At 50.5% G+C, this 19150-nt stretch overlaps 1 protein-coding gene across 1 annotated transcript in view; it reads left to right on the plus strand.

Annotated features, from left to right (window-relative positions):
• Positions 1 to 19150, plus strand: part of CPNE2 (copine 2) — a 131951-nt gene that overhangs the window by 87208 nt on the left and 25593 nt on the right. Inside the window, exons 12-13 of the mRNA XM_065416363.1 lie at positions 5716 to 5767; positions 11239 to 11372. Coding sequence (XP_065272435.1) covers positions 5716 to 5767; positions 11239 to 11372 — 186 coding nt within the window. The remainder of the gene's footprint in view (positions 1 to 5715; positions 5768 to 11238; positions 11373 to 19150) is intronic.

The following is a 19150-nucleotide window of genomic DNA, read 5'->3' on the forward strand; positions in this document are numbered from 1 at the left end:
AAGCCCGTAGTCGGCACGGGCTGGAGCTGTGAACGGGCGATGTCAGTAACGCAGTGTCTACACAGATACGGCGTCGCCCGAACTACATTGACCTAAGCGCTGTGCCTCTCATGAGGTGGAGTTATTAAGTCGATGTAGTGGGCGACTTACATTGGTGGGAGCTACATTTTAATGTGGACGCTTACAGAGTTACCTAACTCTGTAGTGTAGACCAGGCCATTGCTAGACTCCGTTCCCCTTCCCTCCCTGCCCCCTCCAGCCATACAGCTAAAGCACCTCAGCTGAGATGCACAGGGCCCCAACCATGAACAGCTTATGGATCAACATCAACAGCTGGTGTTCAATCTGACAACAAATGGGTAGCTTGTGCTATGGAGAGCCTCCTCCAGGAAGGACAATGGTGGGAGTGGCAGGGTAGGCAGGGCGGAGGTGTGCTGTCCGACATTGGTCTGTTGCCAGTGGAGCCGAGAGAGGAAGGCTTGGTAACGAAACGCTCTCCGAAGAATGGTTTGGGTATGTCGCTGGAAGTGTTTGAGTGACTTGATGTTGACTGACCATATGCTCCAGCCTTCTTTGTCTCTTCTTTCTCCGTCACCTCTCTGTGTGAGGTTTTTAACCACGCTGGGTCTGATTCTGTGGTCTGCATGCAGGCAGACTGCCATTTGACTGCCTGCAGATCAGGCTCCCAGTGTACACCTTGGAGATGATTCATCTCCCCCTAACCAGTACATGTCACTGTCTGTCATGTCACCAGTTTCAATGGGACAAATCTCTGTAAACAACTTGCAGTGAATAATTCTCCCACCGGTTGTTATGACTGACAGAAACCAGAAATTGCAAACATAATGGGACTGAAGAGAACATGGAAGCTGCAGATGCATCATGTGCTGGTTTCTCTCTGAATATTGCCACGCTGCTCAAACTGCTGAGATGTAATCTGGGCAGGGGCCGAGTCTTCACAGCTGCTTGTAAAACCCCCAGCCCACCACTGGCACTGTCTTAATAATAATTTCACATTCCGGATTCCATTCCTGTTCACATTCAGAAAGGAGAATGCCAGAAGATCAAGCCTTTAATGAATATATGGAAACGAAGGGCCCTTAATTCCCACTGACTCCACGTAAAACTGTGGCCATGTTGATAATGATGCTCTGGGTAGTGAACCCTGGACCGTTGACACCAGAAAATAGACCACTCAGTCCCGATCTGCAGCCTTTGTGCTATTTTATTGCTGGGTCTTTGCACCCAGCTCTGGCAAATAAGCCTTATTCCTCTCTTCCAGCGCTCCTTGCTTATTTCAGTCTTGGGTCTGCAGCCCTCTGCCAGTTCAGGTGTGGACTCCCACATGTAACTTGCTCTTCTAGTCCTGGGTCCTCAGCACTGCCCGGATTTTCCTGATATTCAAAACCAAAATGGCCATTACTCACTGAGACCACTGTCTTGTTTTAAGACAGGTTCTTTAATAGGAGTTCCACCCCCTCAACTGTCACTCTGTTAATTTTTAAATAAGACCCCTCCCATGTGTAATAACATGTACATGCAGCAGGTTAAAACTTGACCACAGAGGAGTGTGGCTCTCGTAGTGTGAGGACCAGAATAGAAATGGGGAAGATCATTAAAGATAAGAGTCATATAAATCATGCTTTGTTCCCGTGATGCGCTTGTTGCCATGGCGCTGCCAAATGCTCTCAAAGAACCGATATGAATACGATATTTTGCACACAAATGGAAATGTCAAAGAACATCTTGAAATTCTAGTGTCTCCAGAAGGAGAACCTCAAGCTGTCTCGCTGTCGGAGATGGGAGAAGGAAGCAGATGGGTTTAGACTTCAGTGGGAAGACACAGAGGGTATATGGCATTGGATGGATTTTTGCTCAAAATCCCATCCCCCAACCCCATGCCGCTTAATGCCTGGCGTGAGATCTGGGTTCACGGGTAGACTCTGGAATCCAACCTGATTTAATTTCTGAGCTGGTAGATGAAGGCTCCCAAAGCAAATGTTGTTTGTTTTATTATTCTTTGTATTACGGTAGCACCGAGGGCCTCCATCAGAGTTTGGCGGCTTTGTACTAATAGACGGTGCCTTAAAAAGCAGTGTACCTAGACCAGACGACAGAAGTATGATCCCCATTTTACAGATAGGGAAACTGAGACCCTGAGACCAGGGACCTGCCCAAGGTCCCAGTCTGTAGTTGAGCTAGAAATCGAACCTAGGTCTCCTGAGTCCCAGTCCTGGGCCTTATCCACCGGCCATCTTTCCTGGCTGTGTTCCTCTGTCTGCTCTAAAAGCAGCACTTATAGGCACCATCTGGCTGAAGACAGTGCTTTTGCTGGAGATATCCTGAATTAACTAGAATGTCCGCGCCCACCTTTAGCCATGAGTTGTGAGAAGGAGGGTTTCTAGTCGAGTTGGGAGGGAGGGGGTTATAGGAGCACCTTGACTTCTTCTCTTCCGACCCTGCTGCCGGCTGAGCCAACCCAGTGGTTTGGGAGCAATGCCCTGTGCAGCTCGCTAGGAGAGACCGGTTCCATTTCTGAGCGTACTCCTCATCTGGGAGAGCTGCAGCATACGGGGGGGGGGGGGGGGGTTTCTAACCAGCTGAGGCGTCTGAGCCAAAGCCCATTGAGGTCAATGGGATGCTTTCCACTCACTTCAACCGGCACTGAATGAGCCCTAAGGAACTGTTGTTGATTGTCTCTGCAAAGGGCTGTGCCATCCGTTCTCCTCAGCTGGGAAGCCTGATGGCCTTAAAGATAGGAGGGGGGTTACACTGGGAAATATCAGGGGGCTGGAGAAGCAGAAAGGGTCTTGAGTGCCCAATGCTGCCATTGTAACATTGTCACCTTGCAGTCTGCTCTCTGGTACACAGGCCTGGTGTGTAATGTCTGCGGAACGCTGCCAGCCAAGGGAACACTGCATTACAGAGCCCAGTCACTGAAGATTTGGCACATGCTTCGGTCATCAGGTCAGGGCTTGTGCATATGAATGGCAGCATTATTGATTGCCCTAAACCAGCGTGAAGAGCCCCAGAGAGGAAATGGTAACGTTACCTGGCACAACGGCTAATCGGCTTTAAACGCAGAAAAGAGTTTTAGGAGTTTTTTCCACTGACTCTTGTCTTATTCTCTAGATAGCATGTATTTTAAGTGGAGATGGGGGACATGCTGAAGCAGAGAGATCTGTATTTCCCTGGCAGTCTGGAAGGTTTTTGTGTCGTATACAGGGATAGTTAACGCTAACTTCCCTTGAAACCTAAGGTTCATTTCACTAGCTTTATTAATATTCGTGGACTGCAGCATCCTCTGTCTGAGGATATCAAGGCGCTTTGCATACATTAATTAACCCTCAAAACCCGTAAGAGATGGGGGATTTATTATCCCCAATGTCACTGGCAAACTGAGGCTGCATCTTCACATTTGGGCACCTGAGATTAGTGGCCTAAATAGCCGGCCTAATTGTCAGCAGTGTTGAAAAAGGGAGTTGGGGATGCTTAGCACTACTGCTAGTCAGACTAGTTATTTAGGTGCCTAAATTATCAGTTTAAGTGCCTACATTTACTCCTCTGAGTTTGACAGTTAAGCCCTAAGTGAATTGCTCACCCACAGCAAATCACTGGCAGAGCTCCTAACGAGAACCCGAGTTGTAGCCCACCCCTTGTGCTTGAACCAACGCATCACACTGTCTGGTAGCAGAGTTAGGCTAAAGAAAGCAGCATGCCCTGCTCGGGGGGTGGTGCACAGCTCCCAGCATGATTTATGAGGAGAGGCTGAGGGAACTGGGATTGTTTAGTCTGCAGAAGAGAAGAGTGAGGGGGGACTTGATAGCTGCTTTCAACTACCTGAAAGGGGGTTCCAGAGAAGATGGATCTAGACTGTTCTCAGTGGTGGCAGATGACAGAACAAGGAGCAATGGTCTCAAGTTGCAGTGGAGGAGGTTTAGGTTGGATATTAGGAAAAACTTTTTCACTAGGAGGGTGGTGAAGCACTGGAATGGGTTACCTAGGGAGCTGGTGGAATCTCCTTCCTTAGAGGTTTTTAAGGTCAGGCTTGACAAAGCCCTGGCTAGGATGATTTAGTTGGGGATTGGTCCTGCTTTGAGCAGGGGGTGGGACTAGATGACCTCCTGAGGTCCCTTCCAACCCTGATAGTCTATGATTAAAGTGGTGCATCTCCCTGTTGCTGATCTGTCTAGTCTGAGATTCTCTGTCGTGCCAGTATCCACAGTCTCCAATCTGCATAGCGAGATCACTAGTGGGTCTCAAGGAGTCATTCCTCTCTTCTAATTTCTTTAGGCCTCGTCAGAGAACAGTACATGCTGATTAGTTCAAAGCATCTGCTACTGCAGGGGTTTCCAGCCTCTTCCATAGCCTCGCTTCCCACTCAGTCCCTCACCCCTGGTCTTTCCCTGCTGGGCCTTAGAATCCTTTGCACCTATCACCAGGGCATTTCAGTGGCGTTGTTCCAAGAAACGGTGCAGTGGTTTCTGGCAATCACCAGTCCAGAGCTGCTGAGCAAATCTTCTACACTGGAATGGCAGAGATGTGCACTGAGACCTGGCTCAGGCTGCGTTTCATCGACTGTTCTTATCACTCGTGCTCTCACTTACGCTTGTGCACTCCCCCGGGAGCCCGACTGGTAGAGCACTTCCTGAGTCATTCATTCATATGGCATGAGCAGAAATTATTAGGAGCAATAAAAGCAAGCGCCTCTTAATGTAATTGATGCTGGGAGTAGCTTCCTGAGGAGAGCTTTGCAATTAGCATTGCTATTAATTTTGCAAATGGCCGGGCTGAGCTGCCACGTAACTGATAGGAAATGCCAGGCACTCTTCAGTTGCCAGCGTCCCAAGGAATCCCCTTTCGGAAGCATCTCCCCATTTCCGGAGAGGCGGAGAACTCCTCCCGTATGGTGTCAGTTGCCTGAAGACCTTGAGTGTCTCTTGCTACTGCCTAGGAAGGTGGGCATTTTCCTTGACGGTTGGGAAAGCCAGTCCAAGCAATTCCAGGTGCCAGCTTGCAAAGGGATGGGGAACAGGGACTGTGTCTACAACTAGGACTGTGTGTCATGTGGTTAACGTCGTTTGAGCCTTTTGAGACCTTACATGGAATTAATGTCACTTCTTCTAACGAGTGTGATTCTTGGTGGGGTATGTGAGAGATGTGCCAGCCGATTGGCCCGTCTCCGCGGCTCTGCCCACATCCTCAAAGGTATGTAGGTGTCTAGCTCCCACTGAGATCAATAGGAGCTAGGCGCCTAAATACCTTTTGAGGATCTGGGCCCTTCTCCCTGTGCTCTTCCTCCAGGTAGGCAAAGGGAAGCAACATGGACAAACCCAGTTTCTTACTGTTCACTAAGGAATTAGTGATGGGAATCCCAATTTCACAGGAAGCTGAGTGGAGATTTAATCAAAAGGCTTTAAGGCAAAAGGAACTATCCCAGCCCCCCAAAGCTACTGAAGTCTGAGTGGGTTAATTTTCACTTTTCGTATGCTTGGCATAGCTGGGGGCATAGGAAATGTTGCAGACCCAGCATGGGGAATTAATAAATCGGTGGCACTGCCAAAACAAAGCAAGACTCCCTTTGGGGAGTGCAGGGGAGTTCTGCCCATCAGACCCAAAAACCGCCTTACGTTCTTTTGCCAAGCCTATTGCCAGAAACCCCACTCTGTGCTTAGCTCCCATGTCAATTTGGGTTGTTGTTTTTTTCCCCTCCAGGTATCTCATGAATTTGCCATTAACTTCAACCCCACCAACCCATTCTGTTCTGGTAAGTACATACGTGGGCCCAGACCTTTCTGGCTTGGGGACCTGTATTTGCTGACTGCTAGGACTTGTTACCTCCCCTGTGGTGTCTTCCAAAGACTCGTGTCTTCCAAAGAGCAGTGTAGCAGGTCCTAACTAAGTCTTCAGAAGAACCTGTGTTCGAGCAGTGCAGCGTCCTGGAGGCTCATAGGACAAAGAGCACTGCGTGCCTCCTGTACTTTTACAAGTCCTCTTGAAGTTGAAATTTGGTTACAGTGACTTTCACAGATCCCATGATAGATTTAAAGCCAGAAGGGACCACTATGATCATCTGGTCTGACCTCCTGCATAACACAGGTCTTAGCAACTAGGACAATCTCAGGTGAGCTGTCTCAGCCCCTTGTACTTGCTGAGAACACCTCTAGTATTTGTGCTGTACCTACTTCACTAGGTCACTATCCGATTGTCCTGATTTTCAGAGAGCTTTCTATGTTACTGTTCTTTATGTGTATTACGGTAGCATTCACAGATCAGGGGCCCAATGTCCTAGGCACTTGTACCAACATATGGAGTTTGCCATCTAAATAATATAAACCAAGGGCAGGTCTACACTTAAAACGCTGCGTCGGCACAACTGCAGCACTTATGTGAAGATGCTCTTACCCTGATGAGAGAGCTTCTCCCGCCAGCGTAATTAATCGACCTCCCCAAGAGGTGGTAGCTATGTCAACGGGAGAAGCTCTTCCATCAATGTAGCGCTGTATATATGGGGGGTTAGGTAGGTGTAACTACGTTGCTCACGGGTGGATTTTTCACACCCCTGCGTGAGGTAGTTATACCGATACAGATCTGCAGTGTAGACCTGGTCTACTAAATTGGATTAAAGTAATCGAATATCCAGGTTCCACTTAACCCTTTATGGGGTTAGCCCGTGTGTCTCCACAGTGCACTTGCTCAGCTTTGTAATCATGGGTCAGTATTACTCCTGTTGTTACAGAGGGGGGAAACCGAGGCAATGAACGGCAAAGTGACTTGGCCCGCGGTCACCTGGAACTAGAACTCTGTCTCCTACAGGCGGGCAGACTGGCAGGGGTGGGAGGATGGAGATAACGACCTGACAAGACTGATAGTCCTGATTCTGCTGGCTGGAGAGAGGAAAGATGGTCCAATGATTAGGGCACCAGTCTGGCACTCATGAGTCCCAAGTTCAATTCCCGGCTCTGACACAGACTGCCCTGGGCAAGTCACTTAATCTTTCTGTTCCCTCAGTTTCCCATCTGATAACAGCACTGCCCTACCTCCTGGGGATAAATAATGAGACTGTAGTGCTCAGATGTTCTGGTAATGGGGGACAGATAAGTACCTTCAACAGATGTTGCTGGACAGTGACATTAATAATTGTAACTCTGCAGAACCACAGTGCTAGTGTCCTCCATAAACCTCCTGTGCTACTGTAGCCTTTTATCAGACTGTTAACCCAGTACTAAGCGTTTAGATTAAATAGGAATACACTTCTCTGATTGGTAAACAGAGCAATGCAAGATACTATGCACTATTTGCATGTCTGTGCATATGCATAGAATAATGGTTGAAATACTATTTGACACACATGCTTGGGTGGCACCAGTCCTTATTACCTCTTGGTAATAACATAATAAATCTTAGGTTGCCACATCATGCCCTATCTTCTATTCATGATAAATTGCCTTCAATCAAAAGGGGGGGGGGAGGAAATTCCCTGGAAACGGGGCATCTGAAGAGAGCACAGATCCGATTGGGCATGGGTGGTGGTGATTGCATTGTTCTGGAGTTCCATTCACAGATGAACGTTCCTCTCTGCAAGAAAAAGCTGGCTGGGAATGTTTCAGCAGAAACCATGAAATAGTTTAAATTGTCATCAGTAGGCTTCAGATTCAACACCCACCTGAGAGGAATCTCTGGATCTAATGTCCTTGCTACACTCCGGGCTATATGTACAGACTCGGACAGCACTGCATTGGGTCATGTTCAGACTAGGATTACCATAGTTTAAAAAAACAAAAAGAGGACACTCCACGGGGTCCCGCCCCCGCCCCAACTCCACCCCCAGCCCCGCCCCAACTCCGCCCCTTCCCCAAAGTCCCTGCCCCAACTCCGCCCCCTCCCCTGAACGCTCCGCCCCCCTGCTCCTCCCCCTCCCCTGCTTCCTGCGAATCAAATGTTCGCGGGAAGCCTGAAACAGGCAGGCAGCAGGTAAGCTGGGGCGGGGGGGCGCGAGGAGGCGCGGCCCAGTCCGGCCCCCCCGGCCGAGCAGTTCTGGCCCCGGTGTCTCTGGCCTGGCTCTGCTCAGGCCCTGGGGCGCCAGCCCCGGTTCCAGCCGAGCGGCTCCGGCCCACCCCGGCCCCGGCCCCAGCGACTCCAGCTCAGCTCAGGCCCTGGGGCACCAGCCCCGACCGAGCGGCGCCGGCCGGCCGGCGGCCGAGCACCCCCAATCCCGGTCCCAGCGGCTCCAGCCCATCTCGGTTCGGGTCCCGGTTCCGGCCGAGCGGCTCCGGCCCGGCCCCGGCCGAGCGGCGCCGGCCGAGCACCCCCTGCCCCGGTCCCAGCGGCTCTGGCCCGGCTCGGTTTGGGCCCCGGTTCCGGTCGAGCGGCTCCGGCCGAGCACCCCCAGCCCCGGTCCCAGCGGCTCCGGTCCGGCTCCGGCCCCGGTTCTGGCTGACCGGCTCCCGCCCAGCCCTGGCTGAGCGGCACCGGCCGGCGGCTGAGCACCGCCGGCCCCGGCGGCTCCGGCTCCGGCCCCAGCGGCTCCAGCCTGGATCCAAGCCCCACGACCCCTCCCTATTTTCCCGGACATGCCCGACTTTTTGGAATTTCCTCCCGGACGGGGATTTGAGGACCAAAAAGCCGGAGATGTCCGGGAAAATCCGGACGTATGGTAACCCTAGTTCAGACAGTTCTCTTTCTGTTCGGAAGTGGATATCAAACTCATTCTGTGAAAAGAGCCAAATTATGTCAAATTATGCCGTTATACTACCCTTGAAGCACAGCGGAGTTAACAAGGGGATGCTTTCACAAATATCAAAGGGAAGAATATGATGCTAAACCTTTCATTCGTAAAATGAGAGAAAATAGCACAGGGCCTCTTAGAACCACTGCTGTATTTCTGCTCTTTGTTTGGTCATTTTTGCATGGAATCACAGTAATTCTGTGCATAAATTAGGTGCACAATTGAATACCAAAGGTTTATATTTTAAAAAGGGGGTTAGTGTCACCATTAGGTTAAGTGTTAACACCCCCACTGAAATGAACGGGGCAGTTCAGACCTCTCAGAGCTATCATTGCAGTCTCAGGCAGGTACCACAGCATCCATTCTGCTCTGTGCACACTTGGAAGGTTTTCTTGGCAGTCATAGCAACATACTTGGTAAATTGGAAGCTTGCCGAAACATACTTCAAACTGCAGAGGGCTCGGGGGTCTCCCCCCACTGTATTACAGGTGGGATTTTCAAGAGCGTCTAAGTGACTGAGGAGCACAAATCCTATTGACTTTCATGAGAGTTGAGCTCCCGAGTCACTTAGGCGCTGTTGAAAATCCCATCCTAAAATAGACACTTAGACCCTGCAACTTCTTGCATGCAGGCAGATTGCTGTGCTTAAAGGGGAGCCCTGTCAACTCCAATAATTCTCCAGGCAAGGCCCAGCAGCCCTCATGCACGCAGGTGGTTGCAGATTAGGGGTCTTACTGGTAGCTGAAATTATGCATACGGCAGCTGGGCCCACCATGACTGTCCTGCAATAATTTACCACTTGGAATCAGCTATATTCAAACATAAGAACGGCCCTACTGGGTCAGACCAAAGGTCCATCTAGCCCAGTCTCCTGTCTTCCAACAGCGGCCAAGGCCAGGTACCCCAGAGGGAATGAACAGAACAGGTAATCACCAAATTGAACCTCTCAGTGCGACCACATTCACGTCTTGCATCTGTGCAAAGACTTTGGTGGAGGCTGGTCTCCTAGGTGATCAGAGCACAGATGACCCTCGAGAGAATCGGTGTCACGCTGTTCCGGTCAGGCTGGAAGGTGGTGCCATCAGCTAGTGGTCTGAAGCTGCAGGCATGAAATAGCCTGTGTGTTTCCTTTTTGTGTGTCTTTACTCCTAGATATTTCCATTTGAGCAATATAACAGTCGCTTGTCCAAGCGGCTTGGATTCCTGCTTCCCGCCCGGCCACAGAGTTGGGCATCCCACGTTAGCAGAGCATTGAGTTTAAAGCCACATTCTGTCCTCTGATGTGTGTGGGTGGCTCCCTTTTGAAATTCCAGCTCCCTTTGCTCCCACGTTGCAGAGCAGAATTTGGCCTCGTTATTTCAGAAGTAAGGAACTTTTAAAAAAAAAACCTTTTTCTCGGCTAACTAAGCCAACAAGAGAGAAGACAGTAACTTCAGAGCCAGCCACACCCAAGCCACTTGCATAACCCGAGCATGCGAATCTGCTGGCAAAAGTAGAAGTGCCCTGCAAGCTGGTGGGGAGAGTTCAGACAATGGACGTGGTAGGGCTAGACCAATGTAATCCTTATCATATGATCACCCATGGCAAACAGTCAGTAAGGAGTCCGCTCCGGGGATGGATTCTTTCCTCGTGTAGCCTGAGCTAAGACAGTTCTGTATCTCTCGTCTAATGTGCTGACCAGCATGTACACACCTGAGCAGGGCTATCAGTAATGAAAGCAAAAGAGCCTCCTATAACTCACAGATCAGAGCAACACTTTCAAAACTTCAGTGAAACTTTTTGGTTCAAGTTTCCAGCCAGACTGTCCCTGTGACTGTGGCTTCTCTCCACCGCTTTCCCTGCTTTATGGCTGTCTCCGTTCCTTCTTAGGCATGGTGAGATTCTTTCAGGGCATTTATTTGTGCTCCTGCTCAGGCAGATTCTTCACGTGGCTTGGTATATTTCCAAAAAAACAAAAGGAAGCCCTATCTGAATTCAGGCATTAGAAGCTCTCTCTCTCTTAACCACAAGGGCTCAGGTGTCTGCTGGAAAAGGTTTGTTAACCCCAAAGACATTTGAAGACTTGTTTTCTGAACTTCTGAGCAGCCACAATTCCAGAGGAAGTCAGCAGGTGGTTTCAAGAAACTCTGGTGTTAGACTGTGGCTGTATGGCCCAGTGGTTAGGGCACTGGACTAGAACCCAGGAGACCTAGTGTCTTCTCCTGATTCGGCCACTGACCTCGAATAACTTCACCTCTCTGTGTCTGTTTCCCTTACCACTTGTTACCTGTCTGTTTGAATGGTAGGGTATAGCACTGTTTGTATGGTCTCTCGCAGAAGTGGGCTCAGATCTCTGGTGGGCTACAAGATGCTACTATAAGATAAGTAGCAAAGTGAAATTTAGCTTCAGCGATCTCAAGCTTCTGCCCATTGTATCTGAAATCCATTTTGATGTGTACGTAGAAGGTTACTGCAAGGAGCCGGCTCGGAGGCTGTCTAGTTAATGTCTGGTTTGTCTGGTTCTCTTTAAGGAGTGGAAGGCATTGTCCAAGCATACTCAGCCTGTCTGCCTCACATACGCTTCTACGGACCAACCAACTTCTCTCCCATTGTCAATCACGTGGCTCGGTTTGCTGCCCAGGCAACGCAGCAGGAGTTTGCAGCAGTAAGTTAACCAGTGTCTGTCCTTTTATCTGTATCCCTGCCTTGGCTTGGAATTTCAAAGCAAGACTCATTAAGCTTACCATCTTGTTATCTCCTAGAGGGCACAGGATCATAGAAGTGGAAGATAAAAAAGACCTATTAGATAACTTAATCCATCCCTTGCATACACAGGCTGTGGTCCCTTGGTAGCGTATGTATCGCTGTCAGTGATACATCCCGTGTTTGATCTTAGCCAACAGGCCAGTAACTAGCTCTGTTTAAAAGCTGATGGGATGTCTCACCGTTAAAGGCATGGAACAGCTATATCTAGGGAAGAAGTAATTTCAGGTATGTTTAAACATTGTTGATTTTAGTAAGACCCGCTGCTGTAGGCTCATGTCAAAGGCAGATACAATGATACAATGAAAAAGGCAAGATACAATGGAATTCGGAGACTACTAGGAGTTTGAGGTTCTGTTCAGGGACTTGTAGCCTCTGTTACTGCAACAGTTGGGCATCTTGTAGGCACCACGGAATTAACCTCTATGCCCCTGGGTGGTAAGGAAGTGTTGTTCTCTCCATAATACAGATGGGGAACTGAGGCACAAGGACATTAAGCAACTCACCCAAACACACAGGAAATCAGTGGCAAAGCCAAGAATTGAACTCCCGAGCCCCAGTTTAGTAACTCAGGGACCATCCGTCTTCCTCTTGTGCCGTGTGTGTTTTCAGGCGAGTGAAGAGATGCAGTTTATCCTAGGTACTTATCTCACTATCGTAGTGCCTGAGAACCTCTCAACACCCCTGTGAGGTAGGGCAGTGCTTTTATCCCCATTGCCAGACGGGGAACTGAGACACAGAGAGGCCAAGTGTCTCAGCCAAGGTCTGTACCAGAGCAGGGAACTCCGCTTGAGTCTCCCAAATCCCAAGCTGGCACTGCAACCACTGGACCAGGCATCTGATTGACTTTTTTTTCCAGTGCCCATAACACACTGGCAAACAAATGTATGATTTATTTATTGACATAATACAGTTTGAGTCATTTCCTAGGTTAAACTCCGTGGGCGAGGTTTGGAAAAGCATTCAGTGTCGGTGTTAATTTTGCTCCCATTAAAAGTTAGTGGGAGTCAATGGGAAATGTGTTAATTGCTACAGCTTATGGACAATGAATATGTATTGCCCACGGATAGGATAGACTGTAAGAATGATTCATCTAAAATAAGGATCTCTACTTTTTCCCCGTGCCCCTCATTTTAATAGGTGTCATTCAAACACAAGCGCTCCAGTAGCACTGTGATGAGCATAATAGGCAGGAGAGGAGGAGACGATTGGTCCATGGAATAGAATGCAGGGTGGGAGGGCTAATGCTGTTTAATACAGAGCCCGTCTTTCCAGGTGTAGAACATCAAGGGGTAGCCATGTTAGTCTGAATCCACAAAAACAACAAGGGGAGTCTGGTGGCACCTTGAGGTTTTTTACCCACAAAAGCTTATGCCCAAATAAATCTGTTAGTCTTTAAGGTGCCACTGGACTCCTTGTCGTTCAGGTGTAGAACAGCGTTTCGTGTCTGGGAGCTGGGCTCTCGGGCTCCTGTGTTTTGTTCAGCGGTTTTGGAAACAAAAGCGCTTTGTATGCTGTGGTCAAACAGGCAGCACTTCAGCTTACCCAGGAAGAATGAGTTGAGCGATGGACCACCTGGGTTCTTATGATAAGGGGGGGTGAGGCAGCCTGGCACGGGGTAAGTCCACCAGCTTTCTGCCTTTGGAGCTCAATGGGTTCAGTTCCCGGTGGGGGCACAAAGTGATAGTAGTCTGGATCCCCTCCCTAATGGGTGGCTGGCCCCACTACAGATTGCCCCATGGCGCTGCGTAGCAGTCTGTGCTTCAGGAGAGCCCCCAGGACTGCAGAGCCAGGCTTGCGGTAAGTCAGAACCAGGATGTGTTACTGTGAGGGAGTGGGCTGGAGGACAGGACCGAGGTGCTGTGGCAGCACTATGAGAAACCTGTACAATAGCTACCCGAGTACGGGCCTCGGCCTGCGAGATACCAACGACCGGCGACTCTCATTGGCTTTAACAGGAAGGGCCAGTGCTCACTGCTGATCTGGCTCAGGCATTGGCTCCAACAAGTGTCTTCAGTTGTTTGTTTTCCATGAGCTCCAAATCCTACAATGTCCTTTTGAAGCACTCTGGCTTTGCATAGAGTTGAGCTGTTTCTTTTCATGAGGCCTAGAAGGATCCCCAGTTAATTCCACACAATATGTGAGTTGTCGAGCGACACACCATTGAGAGAGATTAGTGCACGTCGTGTAGCTTTGCCACAAGCAGACTGGCAAATGGGTTGTGACTGAGGGCTCGTCTTCACCGGACGTCCTCACCATGAGTTAATGGATTGCTGCGCATTTGATCAAGGCTGCAAACATTTGTTCTTTACCCTAGGGATCAGCCACATAGGACAACCCTAGGACCCCAACTTGAGACTGGCCTCCATTAATGACATCAAGGCAAAAGCCACAGCGCCTCATCTGCACTGGGATTTTGCAGTGAGGTAGCAATCTTGATGTCTTCACTGCAGAAAAAGCCTGAGTCACAATCTGTGTCCCAGTTCCCCTTGCTCCAAGGGGCACAGGCGCCAGCTTCTAATTTTCCCCGGGGGTGCTCAGCTCCAGGTCCCGCCCCCACTCCACCCCTTCCCCTAAGCCCCCACCACCATCCTGCCTCTTCCCGCCCCCACTCCACCACCAGTCCCGCTCCACCCCTTCCCCCAAGCTCCCACCTCCACCCTGCCTTTTCCCACCCCTGTCTCACCTCTTCCCCACATCTTTCCACCCCCTCCGCCGAGCACACCCCATCCCCGCTCCTTCCCCTCCCTCCCCCATGCCTCCTGCATGCCACAAACCAGCTGTTCCGCAGCATTCAGGAGGCGCTGGGAGGGAGGGGGAGGAGTTGATCGGCAGGGACCGCCAGCGCACGGGAGTGGGGGGGAGGGAGGAGAGCTTGGCTGCCGTTGGGTGCTAAGCACCTGCTAATATTTCTCCATGGGTGCTCCAGCTGGAGCCAACCACGCCACCGCGCAGCACGGAGCACCGGGTCAGGCCGGGCTGTGCTGCCCAGACACCCAGAGCATTGCGCCGGCAACGCAGCAAGCTGAGGCTTCGGGGGAGGGGGAACAGCAGGGGAGGGGCCAGGGGCTAGCCTCCCCGGCCAGGAGCTCAGGGGCCGGGCAGGAGGGTCCCACGGGCCGGATGTGGCCTGCGGGCCATAGTTTGCCCACCTCTGATATAGGCTATATCTACGGTACGGGGTTAATCGGCATAGCTACAGCGCCATACCTATAGTCCCCAGAGTGCAGACATGACATAAGCTTCCTTTCCAGGCCATGTAGAATTTAAGCTGACTTGTGAAATGGGGAATAAAAGATACGTTATTAATTGTACAGAAGGCCTGCAAGGCGTCTTTTGTTGCTTTTAAAACAAAAATGTCTCCTGCTTCTGTCTTACACTGGTCTTACCTATCCTGTCCTGTAGATGACTGGAGTACTAGTAAGATCATGATGTAACAATTGGAACTTGAGCAATTGAACAGAGAAGAAATTCTTATTCAGATGGGTTTTTAAACTCTTTGGTTTATTTAACTCCAACACACAACTAACCGTTAGGAGGAAAATCTTTGTTAAAGGGCTGGTCTACACTGGGGGGGGGCGGGAATCGATCTAAGATACGCAACTTCAGCTACGTGAATAGCGTAGCTGAAGTCGAAGTATCTTAGATTGATTTACCTTGGGTCCACACGGCGCGGGATCGACGTCCGCGGCTCCCCCGTCGACTGCGCTACCGCCGCTCGCTCTGGTGGAGTTCCGGAGTCAACGGGGAGCGCGTTCGGGGATCGATATATCGCGTCTTAACGAGACGTGATATATCGATCCCCAGTAAATCGATCGCTACCCGCCGATATGGCGGGTAGTGAAGACGTACCCAAAGACTCAGCATCCTCACCCTTCCAGTTAAGGGCAGAGAAGGCTCCCACTCCAGTTCTCTGGGTCTTCCGGGGAAGACTTGATTTACCAAAGGTGAAAAGCAATCAACAAAGAAAACTTTAGTTTTATAACACAGTTGAGGTCTTCAGATGTCATAAAGAAGCCACAAAGAGGGAACAACCTGTTTATTTCCTTTGCAAGGAAATTCCACTTAACAGTCCACTCAATATGTACAGATCGCTGCTCAGAACCCTAATTCTGCTGATGTTGACGTGGTCTGTGATCGACCGTGAGCCTTGAGCTGAGGGACAATTAAAAAAAAAAAATCCCTGTAAAGTCAGAAAAATCTTTGACATCTTTATTTTAAGTCATGTGGGCAAACTGCCAATTCTGTGCCAGCAGCCCAGTTCCAAAATGATGCTTCAAGTCACTCTGTAATCCCCGAAGTCCTGATTAATTAGCCCATCAGACTGTTTACACACAGATGCCAAAAGCTGCTTGTTATCTCTAAGGATGGCCCTCGTGAATCCGCTCTGTCACGTGAGTTTCTGTCTTGTTCTGGAGAGACTGTACCAGGATGTTAGTTATGAGGCCAGCTTTTGCGGGTTACTTTCTGTTTAAGCAGGTAGGAAGGAAGGGCCGGAAGGCATGTGGTAATTTAAAGAGACTCATGCAGCTGAAATAAAATACTGGCCTAAAAGGGAGGGAATCACCGGACTGCAAGCGGATGGGTGTGAACCAGTTTCTAGTGCACTGGAATCCCACACTTGTTATCCTGTCCACCAAGAAGAACTTCGGAGCTCCTAGGTGCTTCAGGTCAGTCTAGTCTGATACCCTGTAGTGGTCCTGTCCCACAAGGGAAGTTGAGCCCAGCCCCATCTGACACTAATCAGCTGATGCTGTGAGGCCAGGGACCAGGTGAGGGCTGAAGATGACCCAGTCCTCATAAGAGCAGCTAGTAGCTCAGGTGAGATGGAAATCTGCACGGGGCAGGGAGGGTGCTTCAGGAGAACAGACCCAGAAAGGGGCTCGCCCCACCAGCTAGGCGAAAGACCTGGCTGGGATACCTGCTGCTGTGTAGGCACCAGCAGAAGCTTCTGGGGAAGAGGCCTTAGGAGAGGCGAGGTAGCAGGGCCTGGTTCACCTGTTTCGATTAATGTTTTGAACTGTTTTGTTGGAGCAATAAATGCATCCCTGGGGCAAGGGACTCAACAACCTGACCCTGGTGGGAGCGTCCCTTGATGTGCTGGCTGGTGAGTGGGCCCGTCCCCTTACATAAGAGTGGGGAGACAGTGCTACACGTTGTCACTGGATATGATCCCCGCTAGAGCGCTTGCTCCTAGCTGCTCTGGGGATTCGCTCCTTCCCCGTCCGACACCTCCTTCTGCCGCCCGTTCGGGCGCCCGGCCGCTTCTCTCACTCGCGGTTACTCAGGGTGCTGTCTTCAGAGCTTGGCCCTCCAGCCAGGTCAATGTGCTTTTTCGCCTTCCAGGGGTTGTTAGTCTTTCCATCCAAAATGGCTGACTTCTCCCTCACTGCCCTGACTGTGTCACTTCCCCAGTCTTTGGTAGGGGAACCCAGGCCCATCCTCTACTCTGGGTTCCAGCTCAGGGACCCTCTAATAGTGGCCGAAGTCTGCAATGTCCCACTTTGCTGTCATTTCCCTGAGCCTTTTCCTACACCACTGCTCTCAGGCTTTTGCTCCACCACCCTTCTTGATATACCCTTCCGTCAGGGCCTGGAACCCTGGGGGTTTCTACACTCCCCCTGGGTTTCCTTCCTTCCCTGTCTAGCATCCAGAGAGTGGCTGCAGGCTCCTTCACTGCAGCCCCATTTCTGCTGCTGACTTCCTAGCTTTCTACAACATAAGGACGGCCATGTTGTAGTCAGACCAAAGGTCCATCCAGCCCCGGATACTGTCTTCCAATAGTGGCCAATGCAGGTGCCCCAGAGGGAATGAACAGAACAGGGAATCATCAAGTGATCCATCCCCTGTTGCCCATTCCCAGCTTCTGGCAAACAGAGGCTAGGGACACCATCCCTGCCCATCCTGGCTAATAGCCATTGGTGGACCGATCCTCCATGAATTTATCTAGTTCTTTTTTGAACCCTGTTATAGCCTTGGCCTTCACAACATCCTCTGGCAAGGAGTTCCACAGGTTGACTGTGCATTGTGTGAAGAAATACTTCCTTTTGTTTGTTTTAAACCAGCTGTCTATTAATGTCATTTGGTGACCCCTAGTTCTCCTGTTCGAAGAAGGAGTAAATAACACTTCCTTATTTACTTTCTCCACAGCAGTCATGATTTTATCATATGCCCCCCTTGGTTGTCTCTTTTCCAAGCTGATCAGTCCCAGTCTTATTAATCTCTCCTCATATGGAAGCGGTTCCATCCCCCTCCTCATTTTTGTTGCCCTTTTCTGTACCTTTTCCAGTTCCAATATATCTTTAATAGTCCCACCTGTTCTTTCTCGGATTGGCTCCGTCATCAATCCAGGGTTACTTAGCCCACCTAATTCCCCTAAGCTGTAGCCTATCCACTTAATTGGCCCTTTCTCAGCTTCATTAACCCTTCCTAGGCTAGGGTGGGGGGCACACCCCATCACACCTGCGCATATCAACATGCATTAGAGCTGTCAAGCACAGGCCCTGTGGGCTGTGCTGGGACCAGCCTGTGTGGCGTGTAGATGTGGCCTGTACGACCTGCCCTGTGCAGAGCCTCGGCTTTCGTTTGCAAATATCGTTTGTAGCCTTCCTGACTGCAGAGTGACTTTCAAGATGTGAAGTGAGTGTAAACCAACATCACGTCTGCTTGAGTCTGCAGACAGCCTGAAACAATGACTTGGGCGTGAGCTCCCCTGTTAATCGTCTTGGATTGTCAGCTCTAGAGTCCAACAAACTTCTTGTCAGTGCTGACTGTTCCGGGGCTGGTCACTGTAGTGGATCCGAAAAGGGGTGGGAATGGAGCCCTCGAGGGGTGGGGAGGGAGTTCCTGGCAGGGAAGGAAATGTACAGCTTGGAAAGAGGGAGGGGAAAAGAGTCAGGGAGAGAAGCAAAAGGCAGGAGCAGCGATAACCGAAAGGGGAGCAGATCTTCTCACCGAGTGATACCGAATGGGACAATGAGGTCCTGGATAAATAATAAATGACAACTTATTCACTCCGTGAAGGCTACGTTCTCCCCTTAATCTCTGTGAAATCCTCCCCCTGACGTCCCTGGGGAAGCTGCTGGGGAAGAATGAAGGCCTGAGTCTGTATTCTGGCCCACAGACTGTAATTAAACCTGGAATCTGGCCCTTGCCTCCAAATGAATTTGACACCCCCGCTTTAGAGGGAGGAAAACCCCACTGTGCCGCCAAGGTTCTTACAATGCATGAGATTCTTAGGTGCCCAAAGGGAGTTGCGGGGTGAATCAGCCCATGTGTTGTGGCGTTGGAAGACTAGAGTGGTTACCACAGAGTCCCTCCCCTTACAGCCCCAGTGCTGAGGACGAGGTCCTGGGGTGCAAAGCCCCACATGAATGCGAGGCTCCTGAAAGGACCAGGTCCAAAGCAGCTGTTTGCCTGGCTGGTACTTAGGGCCAGCTCTGAAAGCACCAGGACAGCTGTATGACATCGCACCCTGGAGCCACAAGTGTTTGGCAACTTCTGCATTAAAAGGCAGGAGTTCAGAGTTTCACCCGTACTTAACGCCCTCCTGAGCATCTCTTATCCCTGGCCAAATGTTCCCACCCCCAGACTGAGCAGAACTGATTCCACGGCCTGGTCTAAAGTGGGGCTACTCCTGATTTCAGCATGCGGGGGCCAGCAACCAGCCTAGCCCCACAG

Source organism: Emys orbicularis, chromosome 14 (genome assembly GCF_028017835.1).
Source record: "Emys orbicularis isolate rEmyOrb1 chromosome 14, rEmyOrb1.hap1, whole genome shotgun sequence".
In the NCBI taxonomy this organism is placed as follows: Eukaryota; Metazoa; Chordata; order Testudines; family Emydidae; genus Emys; species Emys orbicularis.